Genomic DNA, 20864 nt, shown 5'->3' on the forward strand with positions numbered 1-20864 from the left:
AAAGTGACAATTATAGTCTAGATTGAACATTTTATTTACTATTTGAATGCAAAAACATGTAACATAAATGTTGAATGATTCCCAGCCACAAAAATAAGAACTATTCGTATATGAAAAGTTTAGACGAATTACTGTCATATGATATAAGTCGATGTAATATCTTTTTATTATCAACAATCAACTTCAATGCCATTCACAGATTCTGGTGTCCAACATTCTCTCGGTGAATTTGGCCGCCTATCATCATCCTCTGAAAGATTTGAAATCTGTTTTGCTTCGCCGTGCTTCGGATTTGCTTGAGAAAAAGAACAGCTAACGGGAGGAGGAGAACTGATTCCTAATGTAATTGTGTCGAATTCAAATCCATCGTTACTAAAGGTGCTACTTTGAATACTTGTTCTAAAATGAAAAATAAAAAAAACACTTTAAAACGGAATACTACTTTGAATAATGCAATACGTCAAATCATATACAAAGTCATGCTCGTCTATGAAAAAAGGGATGTATCTTATTTTCATTAATATTAATCAAAATAAATTAATGTTTGGACTTTCTAACCACAGGGTCAATAGTACTGCAGGAGGAGGTTTCCTCCCCAAATGCTACACCAGCCCGGTAATCAACACTTCTGAGTTGATATGATTTTAGTTATAAAATTATTTACTGTCAACTAAACTTTGAATATATCGTCATATCCAAAGCATATAGAACACTATCTGTATTTCGCGGAACCCTTTAGTTTACTTGAAGCTATTTAATTTCGTGATTTATTTTGTCCTTAAAACTTCTTTTTTTTCGACCGTCACAGATGCGTCTTTTGGAAACACAACGCGTTTCTGATGTACACAATTTTAAGCCTCGTATCAATGATGAGTTCATGTTCATATTGGAATTAATACTTACATTGCGTTTGGATTGATTCGTGGCTTTCCAACTTTATCACAGCTACCTTTCAGTTTTTTGTTTTTATTCTGTTCAAATCTCTTTTTGAAAATTCTAGAAATAGAAAATGTATCATACTTGAAACGTTAGTAGACAAGCAATTCTGTGGTCGATATTTCGTTCTAATGTATACTTCTAAAGCTCTAAATAACGTTGCTTTCACCTGAACTGTTGACGTGTGAGATTTCCTACTTTTAACTTATATACAGCATTTAGATTTAAAAAGGACGAACTGTTTGACTAGTATGCTCAGCTGATGAAAGTTAAATTATCAGATGGGTGGTATATGTTTAAACTTTGATCAAGTTGAATTTTTCTTTTAACTGGTAAAAACTGGTGTAAACCGATTTGCATCGGAAAAGAACACATTTATTCTAACACCAGTTGTTGGCATGATACAGTTTATGTGTTTTGCGTATATTTTATGAAGGGAGGATATTGAATCCCTCACGGGACGGATTATACTTGATCATCATATTGCAAAGAAATAATCTTCAATCTGTTTTATTGAGACCTGAAGCTGGAATGTCAGGCACTGAAAGTTGTCATTTGTGAATTTATGTTTTATTGTCATTTTGCGTAATTTCTTTTGTTATCCATTCTAATATCAGACTCGGACTTTGTTGTAACTGAAATTTACTTTTACGTATTGCTGTATGTTTGTTGATTCTACATTTCTTATATGTATAAGATGGTGGTTTGAGAACTAACATAACATTTTATTCCTGTCGCATTTTTGCACCTGTCCCAAGTCCTGAGTATCTTGCCATTATTATTTTTTATGGGTTTTTTAATTTTAATTCATATACATGTTTCGGAGTGTATTGTGACGTTCTTTTTCACTGAACTAGTACATTGTTTTGTTTACGAGCCAGCTGAAGACCGCCTACTTGCGCTTGATTTTCCTGCTGTGTTGAAGACGCATTAGTGCTATTTTGGCTGTTTTCTGCTCTTTGGTCGGGTAGATGTCTCTTCGACACTTTCCCCTTTCCATTCTCAATTTTATTCCTTGTGCACAACAATACCCTTTATTTAGGTCAATTGTTTGGAAAACTAGAAATGTTAAATTGATCAATAAATTATGAATAGGTAAACGAATAATAGTATTTGAATAATCTGAACTGTTTTTGAAAATGTTGCAATCTTAATAAATATTGTGTCTCAACAATAGTTCCGAAAGATAGACTTAAGTCTCTATAAATGCAATTGAGATTGGCTATCAACGACATAATGTCTTAACTTAGAATAGAGAATAGAAGCTTGATTTTTAATCTTTTCCTAGGAACACTCAGTCTGTACAAAAACACTAATTTATGCAGCATACCCATTTTGTCTACAAATTACCACAATGACAATCACCATAATGACTAAGATTGAGATACTGATACACACTGCCAAAATGATGGGTACTGAAATAAAATAACAAAATATTCTTTAAATTATATATAGTTTTACTTTAAAACATTGCTACATTGTATATATATCGTTCTTATATTTGTTCCAAGATCTGATATTTTTTATCGTGTTAATTTAATAAAAAAAAACTTGGTTAATTGAACTTAATTTAAAAAAATCAAAAACTTATCAATTCAATGTATACACTTACTCTAAGGTGATAAACATTTGTAGAAAGAAAATCTCATTTTTAAAATTGTAGTTTTGTTTAATTTAAAGGGACTAACCAATAGATGTGAACTGTAAACATAATATAGACATTATATGCCCTTATCTATATAATTGGTTTTTCTTTCAGCAAGCGAATACACATCCTAGATTTTAAACTGGATATTTCTAGTAAAAGGAACTTCGTTTTCTACCAAATAAAATTGAGAAAGGAAATGGGAAATGTGTCAAAGCGACAACAACCCGACGGTGTCTTCCTCGAAAGCCAACATTTTATATGTTACCTATTCCTTGAATGCCAACAAAAATATTTCAATAGATGTTGATATTATAACAATAGGTGTTTTTATAAGTATTTAACTGTTAAAAATAATTAATGAACTTTATAGAAATGCAACATTTTATCACTTTCTCATAAAGGAAAAATAGTAGATTTTAGGGGTAAAATTATAATGAATTTTAAAGAAATATAGAATATTAAAACGTTTGTTTACTTTTTATCAAAAAAATATGTTTGGAATGAATATGTTAATAACATAAGAAATATTAAAAAATTTAATGAAATTTTAGTTTAATACAATTATTTCAAACTAAATTAAGGATATAAGAGATTTGTTAAGTTCCATATCAATTTAAATATTTTATTAGTTAATATAAACTATATGAATTTTCAGTTGTACAATTAATTAAATTTAAAAAATAATAAAGTTAATTTGATAACTTCTAAGCTGGAAACTCTACAAAAGTTTCAAGAAAATTCATAAAATATGGTCAAAAGAATTCAGATGAGTTGCGAACATGACAAACAACTAAACAATGTTATTTTACGAATCACTTGCAATGAAAAAAAGGGATTTAATAGTATAACCAAGAAAAATATCCTGAACAAACGGAAGTAAACAAAATAGTAATCTAACACGAGATACAAAGTTTCAAGAAATTTAATCAGTAATATGGTAGGATCCTTCAAAGTCCAAAGAGGCTATTGTAGAATTTGTGCAAACTGGAATTCCTTAAAGTCCTGACGATATGCACATATTGACTTTGTGATGCAACACTTTTGAAAGTTTCATTTTAAGAGAATCCATATTTGTTCAAGCAGGAGCAGAAAATATGATTTTTAACAACTTAACAAACATGAACTAGATTTAGCTACCTGTATTTACCTATCGGTTTAATTAGTATGATTGTTTTGATAAGCATGCACTTTTGTTGGGATAACTACTGGCACCTATTCCTTGAACGCCAACATAATTTTACAGGTAAATTGTCCGTAGATCAAAGGATGTTGGCATTCAAGGAATAAACCAACCTGACCATAGAGCAGACAACAGCTGAAGGCCACCAATGGGTCTTCAATGTAGCGAGAAACTCCCGCACCCGTAGGCGTCCTTCAGCTGGCCCCTTAAAAAATATGTATACCAGTACAGTGATAATGGAAGTCATACTAAACTCATAATATACACAAGAAACTAAAATTAAAAATCTTACAAGACTAACAAAGACCAGAGACTCCTGACTTGGGACAGGCGCAAAATTGCGGCGGGGTAAAATATGTTTATGAGATCTAAACCCTCCCCCTATACATGTAGCCAATGTAGAAAAGTAAACGCTTGATAACTGTTTTAATCTTATTGTCGACTGTTAATCTTTAAAATTCAAACCAACAAGCCCACTGAAAATAATTTACACGCGCTGATTGATACTTACATCCTTTGCATAAAAACTCCCACAAGAACTTTTGTTTGTTTGGACTTTTTCAATTTAAACAATTGTGCCCAAAATAAAGCCATATAACTGAAAATACTTACATTTATTTTCCTCACTAGCTATTGGTGTCGGTACTAAAGTATAAAATAATAAGGTTTTATATTTTTAATGCAAAAAAAATATGATAAAATATTATTTCAAATATTGGCATATCATAGATAACAGTAAGTATAAAATGCTATAAATAACTCTCATTCCACGACACATAAACACTTTTATACTTATGTTTCCACTCTCAATGTTTCTTATCGGTTCAATAGCATTATTTTTACCTTTATTTTCTATCAACAAACAGATTAACTGTATTCACTTTAGTTGCAAAAGTACTTGAAGTATTTCCTAAGCAGATGAAGAGAAACTTTTAAAAGACAGATATATCAATACGAAAAAAAATATAATCGAAAGTTGTAAAATATTTCTTAACCCCTGAGAAAAATAAATACTAAATTTTCATTCATTCATATTTTGTCTATAAAACATACCATTACAGTCATCAATAGAAACAGAATCCGTTCCTTCTGTTGTCATTCCCTTAGGACATGAAAAACATAACGTTTGGCCTGTTTGATCTTGATATGTTCCTTTAGCACACGATAGACATTCTTCGTTGGAATAGTAATGACCGATGCTACATGGAACTAAAATGAAAAGCAATACAATACAAACTTGAGAAAAATCTAAATATAGCATCTTTCCAAAAATGAATTTTAATATAAAAATGAAGGAAACAAAAGAGTAACAGCTCAGTAAAACATAAGGTATGTAGACAATGGCAACATTGTACTGTGTAAGTATGCACCTACCTTCTTTCAAACATATTATTTGATATACTATGAAAGTTTTTTTTTTGTGCTGACTAAGCTATCAAGAATGTACAAGTTTCCAACACTGTACATGATTATTTTTTTCTGGACAAAACCAGCAATAGGTAATACCTTTATTATTCTTATAGTTAAATAATTTCTGTTTTAATGGTAAGCGCAGAAAAGATTAGGAGAATTATCAATTCATTGGTCTTTTTTGTTGAGCAATAAAAAAGATATAAGGTATGATTACCAATGAGAATATACTGAAGACTGAAGTATATTACATGTGTCTGTTAATATATCTATACTTTTAAAACTTATGCATACACATAATGCAAAAATAATTGATCAAAATGTGATCGGGTTTCTTTCTTTTTTTTTGAAAATTGCTATGGAAAATTCTTACCGCAATAAGCAATAACAGGAATTGTTTCGGATGGACAATTTAAACTGCTGTCTGATACAGAACTATTCTGTACAATTTTATATATAATACTATTGTGTGGTAGATCTAACTCATTTCCATTTTCCAATTGTTCAAATTCTGTTACAGCGTCTTCTAATCCAAAAAAGCAGGTATCTGTTCCATCTGAAGTTGAAATTTGAATCTATCAATAATCAGAATTTGTCCTACGTACTTAATTTTGTTTTTATATTTAATGAAAATTATTGATGTCTTGAAGATGAAACTTTTTCTGTAGATAATATTTTTTTTATGATTTGTAATGTTTGTTAGGCTACTGATAATAATTGACTAACGTGTAGTGGTATCACATGTTAATTTCACAGTAAAACCAACAAAAGTGCTAGTGTCTCTTTTCCTCCTTGAAACATCGCAATTTATAACTTCATTGTTTGACATTGTACATATGTTTGACGTCACACATGTAAGTTGCTTTGTAGCAGACTCAATTCTAGCAGTTATCTTGTTTTCGATATCAGTAGTGGATAGCGCATCACAGCCGTCCAAGTCATAATACGCTGTATGGTCAACGTGCATCTTGAAAGTTGGAACAACCGCTGAAATAAAATATAAAAAGTTATTTAAGTTAACAAATACGTTTATTATTCTATCTCATTATTTGGCATATTTTTTTCTTCTAAAGTTCCCACAATATTTTATTTGTACAAAGTTCAAAGTTGATAGGACAACAACATGTTATAAACCTTATACGTCAAAAACTTTAACCTCATACTGAACGGTATCACGGTTGGATGAGAAGACCAGAAATCATAGAGCACCATACTTTAAATATCACTACAATTCAATTTTTATGGACATTTAACATGTTTTAGCCGATGACGAATACTAGCTAAGGTCTGTATGTATGTGTCATGTTTATCAAAATGTCGGTGAAAGTATCATGTTTACATAATCGTTTGTTCGACCAAAAATATACATGCAATGCTATTATGTCATGACATATATGACTTATTATTTTCTTCAAGGATTACCTGTACAATAAGGTAGTCGACCATACGGGTTATTATCCGTCTGAAAGTCCCAGTAGTAATATGTTTCATTTCCGCAAACATATTTGTCCTTCACATCATGGTCATAGTCAAATCCTTCGTTGCACTTCAGCACACATGTTATTGTGTTGCTGTTGTTAACACATGACAAGGTGGAGTTACTCGGTTCACTCAGCTCTGTACATTCTATAAAAACATTAAGAAAATTAAGAAACTTTGCCTTTGATAAGTCCTTTGAAATGTTAATTAATAAATAGGACATCACCCTTGTCATCCAAAAGTAATAATAGACTATAAGTATTCTAATTTTTATATCAATATTCTTGAAATTGTTATAAAATTCATCAAATAACACCTTTACAACTCAATCCCGTAAATTCATTTTAAGTGTTCGTTGTTATTCTGTGGTAAACATGTCGAAACATGTCGAAGTGTATTTTTTTTATTTATGTTGTCTGGAGTGTTCTTGCATTTATTTGTACTCTATTTCTGTCATGTACCGTTGTCACTGCAGCGGTATTTAAAACACAATGACTATTAAGAGCGAGGTTTGTTTTTTTTATAAAACCGGGTTCATCAAACCTTTCATTTTTTTTTTGGTTAATTTTGTTAAAATGTTCTGTACCAAGTCAGGAATACGGCAGTTGTTATCAAATGGTTTGTTCCTATGTATGTTACATTGGCGGTTTTTGTTGTTGCACTTCAGTGTTTCTGTTGTTCTGTTGTGTTCCTTTTATATTTGAAGTTCCTCCCTCGGTTATGGTTTGTTACCCGGATTCGTTTCCTCTTAATCGATTTATGAATTTTAAAAAGCATTAAACTACTGTTGTTTTCATTTGATAAATACAGATTAGGACATTACACTTCTGGTACTACTTCGGACGATTGTAATGGAATTTTTGTTCACAAAAACAGTATTGGGACGCCGTTAATGTATGTTTGTCTTTGTATATTGAGTGTCCCATCAAACATATTAAATGCTGCATATATAGCTCAGATTATTCAAATAAGATGGGAATCCCACCTCTTTCTTTACTTTCTTTATCTGGCAAAGTTGCAAACCATCTCATTTTTGGGCTTTTTTTGTGAATAGTCTACTTCAAAACATATATAACAGTTTAACCGACGTACTAAATTATAATCCTGGTACTTTTTGTAGCTATTAACAATATAAATATGCAAGTTAAGCATAAAATCCAATTAAAGTTTACGAGTTACTGACAATTCTGAAATATAAATAACTTGATAACCTCGGCAAGGTTCTAAGCTGCATATTTCAATTTCTGTATCTGATCCTTCACAAAGTTTTCCTCCATTATCTGGGAGTGGATCTGCGCATGCCCGTCGACGTTGGATTGTTCCGTTACCACAACTTACAGAACATTCTGTCCAGTTATCCCAGTCAGACCAACTACCGTCAACTAAAATAATAAGAAAGAATAAAGGCAAAATAATGAATGTCGCTGATCAAAACGATACATTCCTACTATTGAAGCAATTATGCATATCCACATGTCATTACATAGTATTACGCTATACAATGTTACATTACAGATCATAAATGAAAGCAAATGATATAGATTGATACGTTGCTATTTGTATGATGTTGAAGACAAAATGGTGAGCGAACTGGTGAAAAAAAACTATGCTACCATTTCATTATCCCGCTCTAAAGAATTATGGATAAGATTAATTGAAAATGATGGTTCCGAAAAGTACATACCCATTGCAATTTCACATAGCTCTCCTGTATACTCATAGTCACATGAACACGAGTAAGCATTGACCTCATCTATACATGTTGCATTATTTTGACAGGCATGTGCAACACAGTCATCAATATTTATATCACAGTTACTGCCCTTAAACCCAATATCACAAGAACAAGTATATCCTCCGAGTTCGTCGGTGCAGCTTCCATTCACACAAGGATTCATCTGACACTCATCATAGTCTGTTAAACAGAAACGAAATTAATGACTTAAATAAATTCAAAGACAGGTTTAGAAGGAAACATTACTCCTCCTACAGCAAGAACAAATACCCTTTTCATCACTACTAGTATTCCATAGTTATGACAGGGTTTGGTTGGGTTTTTTTTTTGGGGGGGGGGCTGGAATACCCGGAAGGAGCTACAGACCTTTGGCTAGAATACTTAAATTCCTTTATCAGTAGATTATTAAAAATTAAAAACGTTTGAATCAAGAGAATCATTATTATCATATGCATGATATGTATATATATATTTCGCTAGTTTACATATGAGTTTATAGAAATTTCAAAATCAGAGGGAAAAACAACTTAAATCTATATTAACTCTGTATGAATTTGTGTTATATATCCTTTGTGCCTTGACTAAACTTGGTTCCACTTCAATAATTCATTCTTAAAATATGGCAGTGCTCAAATCATTTTCGATTATTCTAAAGTATCTTTCAAATTGTTGCAATAACTAAAATACTAAACAACACTAAACAAATACATTATGTATATACTTGCCATCACATTTGGAGGGGATGTTAATATAGCCATTTATAAGACTGCTATAAGCAAACTCATTCCAATTGACAAACCCAGAAGGCACACCTTCACTTTCACATTTCGAATACCAATGGTCATACTTCATATACCCTTGCTGGGAAACTATGCTAAACTGTGAAATAGCCCCAGTAAAGTCATCTCCTGAAGAAGAAACATATCCACTACTAGTTTGCAGTTGAATCATATACATTTCAAGCTCTAAATTATTTGAACGTCTGGCACATTAAACAATTTCTATCTTGGTATCTTTGATGATATAACATTAATTAAAATGTGGTCATTTTTATGAATTTCCTGTTAACAAAACTTTGAATTTTTCGAAAAACTAAGGAATTTCTTATCCCAGGCATAGATTACCTTAGCCAAATTTGGCACAACTTTTTGTAATTTTGGATCCTCAATGCTCTTCAACTTTGTACATGTTTGGCTTTATAAATATTTTGATATGAGCGTCACTGATGAGTCTTATGTAGACGAAACGCGCGTCTGGCGTACTAAATTATATTCCTGGTACATTTAATAACTATTTACACCACTGGGTAGATGCCACTGCTGGTGGACGTTTCGTCCCCGAGGGTATCACCAGCCCAGTAGTCAACACTTCGGTGTTGACAGGAATATCAATAATGTGGTCATTTTTATAAATTTCCTGTTAACAAAACTTTGAATTTTTCGAAAAACTAAGGAATTTCTTATCCCAGGCATAGATTACCTTAGACAAATTTGACACAACTTTTTGTAATTTTGGATCCTCAATGCTCTTCAACTTTGTACATGTTTGGCTTTATAAATATTTTGATATGAGCGTCACTGATGAGTATTATGTAGACGAAACGCGCGTCTGGCGTACTAAATTATAATCCTGGTACATTTGATAACTATGATTACCAATGAGACAACTCTCTACAAGAGACCAAAATGACACAGAAATTAACAATTATAGGTGACCGTACGGCCTTCAATAATGAACAAAGCCCATACCGCATATTAAGCTATACATGTAAAAAGCCCCGAAATGACAATGTTTTTTACTTATTCACAACTCATAATAGTCGTATAGCAATGCAATTGATACTAACTTTGTCCTTCAAAAATATCAATCATGCAAAGAAAAATGATATGGCTAAGCATTTAAATATCTAACTGGTGATAGAAGATTCAAAGAGACTGTAGTTTGGCCTTCATGATATTTTAAGGTTGTATTATATATGTAAATTGTTCATTATTTGTCTTAAATTTTTATCAACCTGTCTGTCTATTTACTCACTTCATTGGCAAATAATTAGCTATGACTGGTAATTAAGATAAATAAAATGCTTATATTCGGCCAGCTGAAGGACGCCTCCGGGTGCGGGAATTTCTCGCTACATTGAAGACCTGTTGGTGACCTTCTGCTGTTGTTTTTTTCTATGGTCGGGTTGTTGTCTCTTTGGCACATTCCCCATTTCCATTCTCAATTTTATTATAAAATGTTTCTTGATATCATATTTTAATACATAAACCAGTAATGCTAAAACAGACTTTGCCTTATTTAGTATTCTTTATAATTATGTCCGATTCAAAGTTTCTTGACTAAAACAATTATTATAGAATGATTGAACTAATCTAAAGTCAGATTATTTGCTGACATTCTGTGTAATTGTTTGACACAAAATTTCAAACAATAGTTAGACTAACATATACCGAAAATATTAGACCTACCTCCTAAAGTAATATTTAAGTCAACATCTGTAGAAAAATCTATGTTGTTTGCATATTTTTTATGCATTTCTCCATCCACAAATGTAGAACTCTCATTTTTACCAATATGTAATGCAATGTGAAACCATTTCTTTGAAAAGTCGAGATTCTCAAAAGCACCATACGTGTTTCTGTTACAATAGAGAAAAACAAACACACATAAAAACTTTTGCGTTTGAAATATATCATTCACCAATGTGCAGTGCACATGATTCACGCATTTCCGCTTTTGTTTAATTGACAATTAAACATGGGCTGCATGTTACTACGAAATATAGTAAAATTTCCGTATCCCAAATATAACCTATGTTTTGCACAGGATTCCTTTACCAGCTAGCTTTAGTTTTGTGCTAAAAAAATATTTGGTTAGGTTTTGTTGTTGTTGTTGTTGTTGTTGTTGTTGTTGTTGTTGTTATTGTTGTTGTTGTTGTTGTTTTTGTTTGATTGTTTGTGTTTCGTTTATTGTTAATTTTGGATTAATCCTATTGCGGTAGTTTTTTAATATTCTTTTGTCTACGTTTCTTTATTCGATACATTTTACATTTTATATACTACAACACACTTAAAGCATACCTTCGACATAAAAGACTTACGTGTTGATAGTTAATAAACTAGAAGTCATTTCGATGTGGTCAGATGCAGAGGAAATCATACTAAAAAACGTTCCACGACATACAGTATGACAATGTATATGAAAAGTCACCACAAATGGTGTTTGAAGTGAAATACCGGTAACTTGCAGCTCTGTGTAAGCAGGTTCTGTGCTGTTTGGAAAAACAACATCATAATCTGAAGAGAAAAAAACATCATTAAAGGGACAGTCAAACTCATAAATGGAAAATAAACTGACAATGCCTTGACTAAAAATGAAAAAAAAAACAGACAAACAGACAAGCAATAGTACACATGACACAACATAGAAAACTAAAGAATAAGCAACACGAATCCTATCAAAACTAGGAGTGATCGCAGGTGCTCCGGAAGGGTAAGCAGATCCTGCTCCACATGTGGCACCCATCGTGTTGCTTATATCTTATGTAATAACAAATCCGGTAAATAGTCTAATTCGGTAGGTCACATTCATGAAAGGGAAGGAGATTGTATTTACGACGCATGGAACATATCCAATATCATTTGTGAAACGGTTATTCCATAACGGTTAACCTACTCGTGATGGCGTCCGTAAAATTTACGAAGGGATCATTTCAACCTCACCATTTGGAACTCTTGGTTTAAAAGCTTCCTTGTGAGCAGCGACACTCTTTCAAGAAAATCATGATAGGAAATGCAAGCACGAGAATATCGTATCCATTTGGAGATATATACCCCGTATGCAGGTGCTGCTTGAATGTTGCTACTTAAAAATGGAATCCTGAAATTGCATGTATCATCATCTTAAGTTTTTACTTAATTTTTACTTCAACAATTGTATAATAATCGACTTAGTATTTATTAGGATGAATAAATCTCGTTGATTGTTTTGCCATAAATGAAGCTACAGCCATAATCCGTATTGATTCAATATTTTATATCGAAAAGTGTGTTAAACTTATGGCGACCAATTCTTGTTGATCTTTGTTTCAAAGTGATTCTGATTTTGCTTTGATAAAAAAAAATGAATAATAAAAAATAATGCGAAAAACAATTATATCTTACCAACACAAGTCGACACATTGTCACTTTTTTCCATCAGTGTGATGCGATTTCCTGGACATTGTTTACATACTGTAGAACCATAGTCGCTTTCGTAATAGCCAACATCACATTCTACACATGGTGGGATACCATTCAGAGACCAGGTACCAGGTTCACAAGCATCTACAATACAGTACAATACAGCAAAATTTCTTTTATATAACAGCAAATTACTATTTCTAGTAATTGATTTTTACTATGCGAATAAACTTGAGGGTCTTTATTTTTAAAATTTGCTTTATGATTTGAATCATACAGTACATTTAGTATATCAAGTCAAAGACTAAAAAAAAATCCTGGATTTTCGATTTTGTTAACTCTCTTTCAACATTGCAACATTACTATTTTTACTTTACAGAAAAATTCATAGATAATAATCATGTGAATTTAAAGTATCCCTGTTTGCAAATGAATTTTTAATCATTCTTCTGTCACTACATGTATGAGTACCTTCACATTCCGATGCATCTTTAGCACCAATTCTGGATGTTGTCTGAGTATACGGACATGGAGTACAGTCATCCTGAGCAGAATGTGGTTGGTAAGAACCTCTAGAACATGTACTACAGGTTTTTGAACTGCCGTCATAAAATGTGCCAGGGGGACATTGCACTAAAAATGGTAACCATGAAATATTTAAAAAATCAGGTAGTGTTCATAACGACTATATTAAAGAGCATATTAGTAAACACAGTTATGATCTATATATATATTATAGATTTGAATGTTAAAATTAGGCTAATATCTAATTTGATAAAACAACATAATTACCGATTTCAAAACATATACTATTATTACAAACAACACATTATAAAATAAGTTTGTCCAAATCGCCGAATCATTATTGAAAAGAATCGATCAAAACCAATTTTTGGAATGACAGAGATGTATAAAGATAAATATTGAAAAAAAAAATTACGGAATAGACGTAAAATTAATAATAAAAAACAACTTTGCAAGATAAATTAAAACCTTTATTTCTAACAGGTTTATCATAAAAAAAAAAAAAAATATATAGTTTTTGATTCATGTGAGATGTGTGTATCATACCATTACAGACAAATTATTAATCATGAACCCCGCTAGTTTTAGGTCCACTCACCACATGCAACTATAACGCTGAATACAGGAACAGAATTATCAGGACAATCTAGATGTAAGTCGTTTGATGTCATTTCAAGGAGATAAGCATGCTGGTCATTGATAATGAGTGTAAAGTTGTCTGATTTCAGTTCTGTCTCTAGAGAACTCAGAAACTCCGTATAAGTATACACTTCTGTTTCATATTGTTGTGATGTAAGTGTACCATTTCCAGACTCGAAAGATATGTCTGTATTTATTTTCATGTTATCAGTTGATCTTTTCTTTGATGTTGTTGGACAAATTACCTGTATGCAAAAAGTTACTCAAACTTGCATCAATAACATAGTGTGTGATGTCAAACGCAAAACATTACAATAAACGCAAATATTTGACGCTGAGAGCATATTTAAAAAAAATGTTTATGTTACTGGTCTTTTCTCCAGTAAAGCTAAGGTTGTAAGATAAAACTTTGAGCCTAGCTTGCATTTGAAAATATACGAACAAATATTGTAATTACATGACCGAAATGTCCCTCAGACATATTACAAAAACATTTGAGTTGTAATTTATACCATATTGGAAAATTGTTTCCGTCCAATTACCTTAAAATGTGTTTGTTTTATTCTTATATGAAATACCTTCACGTTTCCAATATTGCACTCAGGAGGCATGCACATTTTCTTTACAAGAAAGGAATTTGAATTTGTTATGGCAGTCATATATTTTTCCTTTATCTCAGCCTGAATAACTGGATCGTTGCAGTTACCCGTGAAATAAAACTCAGCTTCCATGGTAACATATCTACGTCTGGAGTTTGATGTATCTACGAAAATGAAAACAAAATGTACATGGATTTTTGACTAATACGTTATAACGTAAAAGTGTTATATCTGTCTGTATTTCAGTTACAGTGTAGTAAGAATATATGCCGTATAGAAATGCTCCTTATCACCATTTCCGTTTCAAAAATTACTTGTTTTTATATGATTTTAATCCGTTTCTCTACATTTTGTGTACTATGTTTCACTTTCGAATTCTGTAATGCCGTACTTACCAAAACAGTCTTTCAGTTTGTCGTGGTTTGTCCAAATTCCATTGTCTTGGCAAATCAAGAAATTTGGTAATGAAGCAAGTACAGAATATCCCTGAGAACACAAGGGGTGACAATAGCGTCCACCAACCCACACGTCACATGCCATAGCTCCATTTTCAGGGGGTACTAGATCTTGACAACCATTGGATACTGAAATTTTCAAAGCTTGTTTCTAGCAAAGGAAGTTAAAGAAACACCAGAATAGGTACACAAATTTAAAGAATTCTTTTTTCTTCTTCAGATCATACTTTTCCTGAGGTTTTTAATCAAACGAAAAAAGAACATTGTTGTCTTGTTTTAAAACACTTTAGGCTTTTGTTGCAAATATATCATTTACAATATTTATTATGAATTCAGCTGCTTACAAAAAGTATGTGGTTTTTTTTGTTAAACGAAAGAAACAAAAGATGAAATCTTACATTCACAGAAAGGCTGGAAATCCATCGCCCATTTTGCATAAGGATCTTCTCCAGTTCTTGTGCAGAAGGTGTTTCTTTTGCCGACTAATACTGAGTTATCCTGGCACGAAAAAGCACATTCGGAACCGCGCCTCGTTCCTGTACAGTTTAACTTCATATAAGGCAGTGGGTATAGCTTAGGACATCTCAGTTCTGTAAAGAAACATCATATAATAAATGTATTTTTTGTTAATATGCAGCAAAAAGTTGATGGAATGATATAAGACCATGTTACAGAAATATGATAAAAAAAAGATAAAATTGAATAAACCTTGTTAAGGTTAAATCCATCCATACTACATATAACTGTTGGTATAGTTGATTTAAGTTAATGGCTTTGTAATTTTTTAAAGAAAACACTGGAATGGTGACGTTAGGTTTAGCGCTAGAGATATAATTCACACTCTGACAAAATGTATATCTAGATAGAAAATTGAGCGCTGCCAATATAGAGGCTCTTATTTTAAAACATTCCCAGCACTCAACTTCACGTCATAAGCGTTGGAGTATAAATCTCCGGTAATCAACATTCATTTTGCTTTGGAATTTAAATGTTTCTCAATTGGTAGGTGCTATATCTTTTGTGTTATAGATTATACATGAGATAAGCAGTATCTGCATCGTCATTACGATCGCGACTTTAATATTTAAATAACTCAAATTCAAATATACCAAATTTTGTGCGTTCTGGAATTTGCACATATCTAAAGATACAAACACATCGAGACGAAAAAAGCAAGGTGACCGTTGTTATAAAATAATTCGTCGGAGATTCTTCAGTAATCAAACCGATAAAATGGTATTAATCTCCTTGTGGAAATGTAATATTATTCAGTTGTGCTTTAATTAAATGCTAATCGAAAGACAATCTTTTTTTCAAATTTGATACAGTATTGTCAGAATCACAGATCAACAGATGCAAAAAAAAGACAAACACATATTAAATATTAAAAGTGATGAAAATGTACAATATGATAATTTCTTACGTTTGATCACAATGTCAAATGAACACTCCATTCCTTCGTTGCCTGCTGAATCTTTAACTGTGTATTTGACATTATACGTATTAACTCCTTGTTCGGAGGCTGACGGAGGACCTGTTACTTGTGTTGGTTCCAATCCCTTGTCTTTGTTGTCTATGACTACTGGTTTATCCCAGGAAATAAAGGCAGTGTCTTTATTATCTCCAGGATAAAACATTAAGGTATTTGGACATTGTGCTATTGAAGGCGGTTCAACATCTAATAAACAAAATGAATCATATTACAATTAAAATAATGAAAACTGGTTTTTATTGAACAAATAAATTTAATGAGTTTATGCTGAAATATACAGATATTTGATTTATGACAAATATTAAATGACTGCATATAGAAAGATATATAAATTATAAACGTTTGTTTTTAGTAGTTATTTGTTATTGTTTTGAGAAATATATACAATAAAACTAAATTTTCGAACGAGCTTCAGAAAAGACAGATAATAAAGATTTTTTTAGGTTTCTCCCTACTATTTATTTGTATTTGTAAATTTACATTCATAATATAATTTTTGCTTGCTTGAAAAAACAATCTATTCACAATATACTTATGTAATGGTACAATTTTGTACTTTATTTAAAAAAAATATCGTTCGAGCGTCACTAATAATTCTTTTGAAGACAACCGTGTGTCTGACGCAAAAATAAAATGGACGTTTTTTTTTTAATTTAAATGTTTACTTTGCACCTCTCCGAACAAATATAGAAACTGGTATCTTCGATGAGATTATTATACTAGGTTTAAAAGTGTTATTTTGTTCAAAATATTACCAACACAATCCGGATCGTATGCATTCCAAATCTTTTCATCAATCTTAGTGAATTGTAATAAAAGTTAAAGCATTTACCAACACAATCCGGATCGTATCCGTTCCAAGTCCCGGATGCTAAACAAACTTTAGTTCTCCGTTGATTTGTAGGAATATCAAATCCTGCATCGCATCCATATGTACAAATAGATCTGGAGTAAAAATCTGCTGTGCACGAAAAACTAAGCTGGCCACGTTGTACAATCGGTGTACACTGTTTTTCTGTAAAAATAGAAGAACAGTTATGTATTATAATACATATGCATATATTTACAGTACATGTAAGTGTTCAATAAAACAAATGTTGATCTGATATAAGCTGAAGTACTAATATTTTAATTTCGTCATATGCTATCATTTTGTACGAAAGCAACCCATGACGCATGAAAGAAACTTATGTTTTAATTATTAGCTCTGCTTATTTTATCAATGACCAATAACTTAATTCTACATATTCTCCCATTTCAGAGTTAATGATTTCTGTATACGTCATCCCAAATGTTACTTACTTTCACAATATGGCTCCTTTTGACTTGACCATTCGCCTGTTTCTAAACATTCTATTGTTGCTGGTGCTCCTTTTAGTGTGTGTCCTTGGTAACAGCCATACCAACAGAGTGCTCCTAATACCATACCATAGCTCGGATGACAGACTCTATATCCATCTGGTATACTACCCGAACGCACTGGACATCGTATTACTGGAATTGAACAACACTGAACTCATGAAAAATGTATAATTATTTCATTTATTTTATATACATTAGACCGTTGGTTTTCCCGTTTGAATGGTTTTACACTAGTAATGTTTCAGGCCCTTTGTAGCTTGTTGTATTAGGATAGCAAAGGATCCGTGTTCAAGACCGTACTTTGACCTTTAACAGTGTACTTTTATAAATTTTGACTTGGATGGAGAGTTGTCTCATTAGCACTCATACCGCATCTTCTCATATTATATTATCTACATTTAGAAACATTTTGATATATGTGTTTTGTATAGTATTTCAAAATTTCAAATATTCATTAACTATAAGCTATGTGCAAAATCTTATTTGAAATATGATATCTACTCCATTTTTACATCAATGAGAGAAACCATTAAATAGTCAATAAACAATTCCTCTATCTGTCCTCCCTTTCCCCTACAATAAAGTAGTACAGTTTGCTCCTATAGGAATGCCGAGATTTTTATTTTTTAAAGTATAATATATCATTTCTCAACACAACTCTAATACGTTGGTATTTTAAGAAATAAAGTTTGGCTTTTTGATTTACTCTTTCTGAAAAAAGTTTGAGAAAAGTCAATTGTTAAGAACTAAAATGAAATTGAGAATGGAAATGAGGAATGTGTCAAAGAGACAACAACCCGACCAGAGAGCAGACCACAGCCGAAGTCAACCAATGGTCTTCAAACATATGTAGATCACATGTACATAATCAAAAGCAAACAATAAAACGTTTTTAGCTGTACTTTGTGTTCTTTGAATTTATTTCAATGTTTCATCATCAATTCCTTTGTCTGTTGAAACCTTTTAGATTATGCCTCCCAAAACTGTGTTATTCATACTAAGGACATAGCACCACTTCTAACTGTATAATTGAAATAAACCACAGCTACTAATCCCATATAATGTATACACTGTCTCCACACGGTTGCGTTTAACCAATTATATTTCTATAAACGCATATGAGGTAAGATAACTATATATGAATTCAATACTATGAAATACATTATCTTTCTTTTCTTCTCTGTCGTTTTTTTTTCTTCTTTTTTTGTTTTGGTGGATTCAAACTTTTGTTGATGCAGATCACCATTTTCATTACAGAATGAGTTTTTATGCTCAATTTATTTTGGCCGTTTTAGTCTATAACATATACTATTGTTCACCTTTTACATAAATGTTAAAGTTGCATGTTGCCATATTTCCTGCTTGATCTCGGGCATAATAACCAACTGTCGTTGGTCTACCATCTCGTTCGAAGAATGGACCACAAGGAAAGTAGGGACCATTTATATGGACGCTGTGAATTACAGAAAATGCAGTTTTGTCTTTTTTCATATTTTCGTTGTTTAATTAGTTAACTTATCTGTGGGACGTCTATTAGGTTAGGTTTGAAAAACAACAAAAAACACTAATGCATTTAATTTTCATTCTTTGAAAATTGCATCGTTCGTATTCATGATTGAACTAAAAAATTACATCTTTTTACAACTAAAAAAAGTTCACTGAAAATTGTTGTTAGATATATCATGATATTCCAAGCTGAACAAAAGTTTAAAACGGCTTGCTTGCAAATTTTGGTTGTTTGCTTTCACATTGTAATTTAGATTGACACCTACATTTCGTGGGTAGGAGGATATTGTTGTACAATTAAAGAAATTAAAATTTCATTTTAAAACATCAAATGAGAATTTATCAAATATCAAATTAATGTGAGATGAAATGACCAGTGCAAAAGTATATATGATCAAATCTTTATAAAAGTAATATTTTGAAAAGTAATCATGATTGCAAAGAAAACATGATGTTCATTTCCTTAACTGTTCTCACCCAAATAATCCATTTGTTATATACCGCTTGCTACGATCACGCCATTTACACTGGAGGTACTGACCGTATGAGGGCACTGCATTATTTTATTAAACATTCCAAGCTAAACAGTTCTGAGTTCGTCTAGTTTGTTTAAGTACCTGATTTGTCCGTCTCTATTATCCCATGCTGTAGGAGGGGTCCAATCAACAAAGGCATGGTGCTGAAATGGAATTGCTGTTACAGTTCTATCAGATGGGCAACCACTTATCTGCGGTATAGTTGTATCTCCTGTAAAATAACAGAAAATATTCTAAAGTTTGTTCTTATGTCGTACTGTCACCATTATCACAGTTAGGGGAGGATTTGGCTCCAGCTAACATGTTTAACCCTCCCACATTATGTATGTGTATATCTTAAGTCGGGAGCCTGTAGTTAAGTGGTTATCGTATGTTTCTGTATATCATAATTGGTATATCGGTAATTGTTATGTAAAATATATAAATCAGACCGTTTGATAATTCGTTTGAACTGATTTACATTTGTAATTTCGTCACCTTGTTTGGCCTTTTATGCGGTATGGGTTTTGCTCGTTGTGTAAATCCGTCTTGTGAACTTTAGTTCCTACTTTCTATGTTATTTGTTCTCCATGTGGGAATTATGAATATTGCGCAAGGATCATCATATTTCTAAATTTATCTTTAAATTCTAAAAACGGTGTGAAACTATCATACTCAGATATTAATTGATGGTCAATAACCACAGGCATCTTTAAAATTCAGAAATTTCATCATCGAATTTCAACTCCACAAACGTATTTTGATGTTTACTACATTCTACATTTTACAGTTCTGTATATCAATATTCAATCGATTTCAGTTAACTTTTCAAAATCTTTTTGAAGCTACAAGAACCTAATAAAGAAAAATTATCTTACTTGATTTTGGTCTACTGCAACTGAATATACCACAAACAACATTGGCAACAATTGCGACAAAAATTCGGAAAAAAAAACGTTTTTTTCTTTTTAATGGTTTTGCTATCTCTTTGGTAATCTTTGAAAAACCTAATGATGAATAAATAATGATTCATAGATTAATAAAAGCTGAATGCATATCATATTGGCTATTCATAACTTTTAGATCATCTTTATTCATCTTTATCAGCTACCATATTTCAGGAATTAATGGTACTTGACATGTACATTTTTAAAGGTATTCAAAGTTCTCACTTTTAAGATTAAGTCATCTGTTTGCAAAAC

The 20864-nt window shown here is 31.7% G+C and overlaps 1 protein-coding gene across 1 annotated transcript in view; it reads right to left on the reverse strand.

Annotated features, from left to right (window-relative positions):
- Positions 1 to 20864, reverse strand: part of LOC139489734 (sushi, von Willebrand factor type A, EGF and pentraxin domain-containing protein 1-like) — a 23821-nt gene continuing 2957 nt past the window's right edge. The window contains exons 4-28 of the mRNA XM_071276492.1: positions 20541 to 20669; positions 19765 to 19894; positions 18961 to 19094; positions 17582 to 17773; positions 17112 to 17294; positions 16211 to 16465; positions 15186 to 15377; positions 14728 to 14916; positions 14312 to 14496; positions 13693 to 13978; positions 13041 to 13202; positions 12552 to 12713; positions 11489 to 11684; positions 10857 to 11026; positions 9114 to 9296; positions 8338 to 8568; positions 7865 to 8035; positions 6597 to 6800; positions 5901 to 6161; positions 5548 to 5730; positions 4818 to 4973; positions 4377 to 4409; positions 2267 to 2351; positions 904 to 996; positions 1 to 399 (exon numbers count right to left, since the gene is read on the reverse strand). Of these exons, the coding sequence (XP_071132593.1) occupies positions 171 to 399; positions 904 to 996; positions 2267 to 2351; positions 4377 to 4409; positions 4818 to 4973; positions 5548 to 5730; positions 5901 to 6161; positions 6597 to 6800; positions 7865 to 8035; positions 8338 to 8568; positions 9114 to 9296; positions 10857 to 11026; positions 11489 to 11684; positions 12552 to 12713; positions 13041 to 13202; positions 13693 to 13978; positions 14312 to 14496; positions 14728 to 14916; positions 15186 to 15377; positions 16211 to 16465; positions 17112 to 17294; positions 17582 to 17773; positions 18961 to 19094; positions 19765 to 19894; positions 20541 to 20669 (4394 nt within the window). The 3' untranslated portion in view covers positions 1 to 170. The remainder of the gene's footprint in view (positions 400 to 903; positions 997 to 2266; positions 2352 to 4376; positions 4410 to 4817; positions 4974 to 5547; positions 5731 to 5900; positions 6162 to 6596; positions 6801 to 7864; positions 8036 to 8337; positions 8569 to 9113; positions 9297 to 10856; positions 11027 to 11488; positions 11685 to 12551; positions 12714 to 13040; positions 13203 to 13692; positions 13979 to 14311; positions 14497 to 14727; positions 14917 to 15185; positions 15378 to 16210; positions 16466 to 17111; positions 17295 to 17581; positions 17774 to 18960; positions 19095 to 19764; positions 19895 to 20540; positions 20670 to 20864) is intronic.

The sequence above is a fragment of the Mytilus edulis genome, chromosome 9 (genome assembly GCF_963676685.1).
Source record: "Mytilus edulis chromosome 9, xbMytEdul2.2, whole genome shotgun sequence".
In the NCBI taxonomy this organism is placed as follows: domain Eukaryota; kingdom Metazoa; phylum Mollusca; class Bivalvia; order Mytilida; family Mytilidae; genus Mytilus; species Mytilus edulis.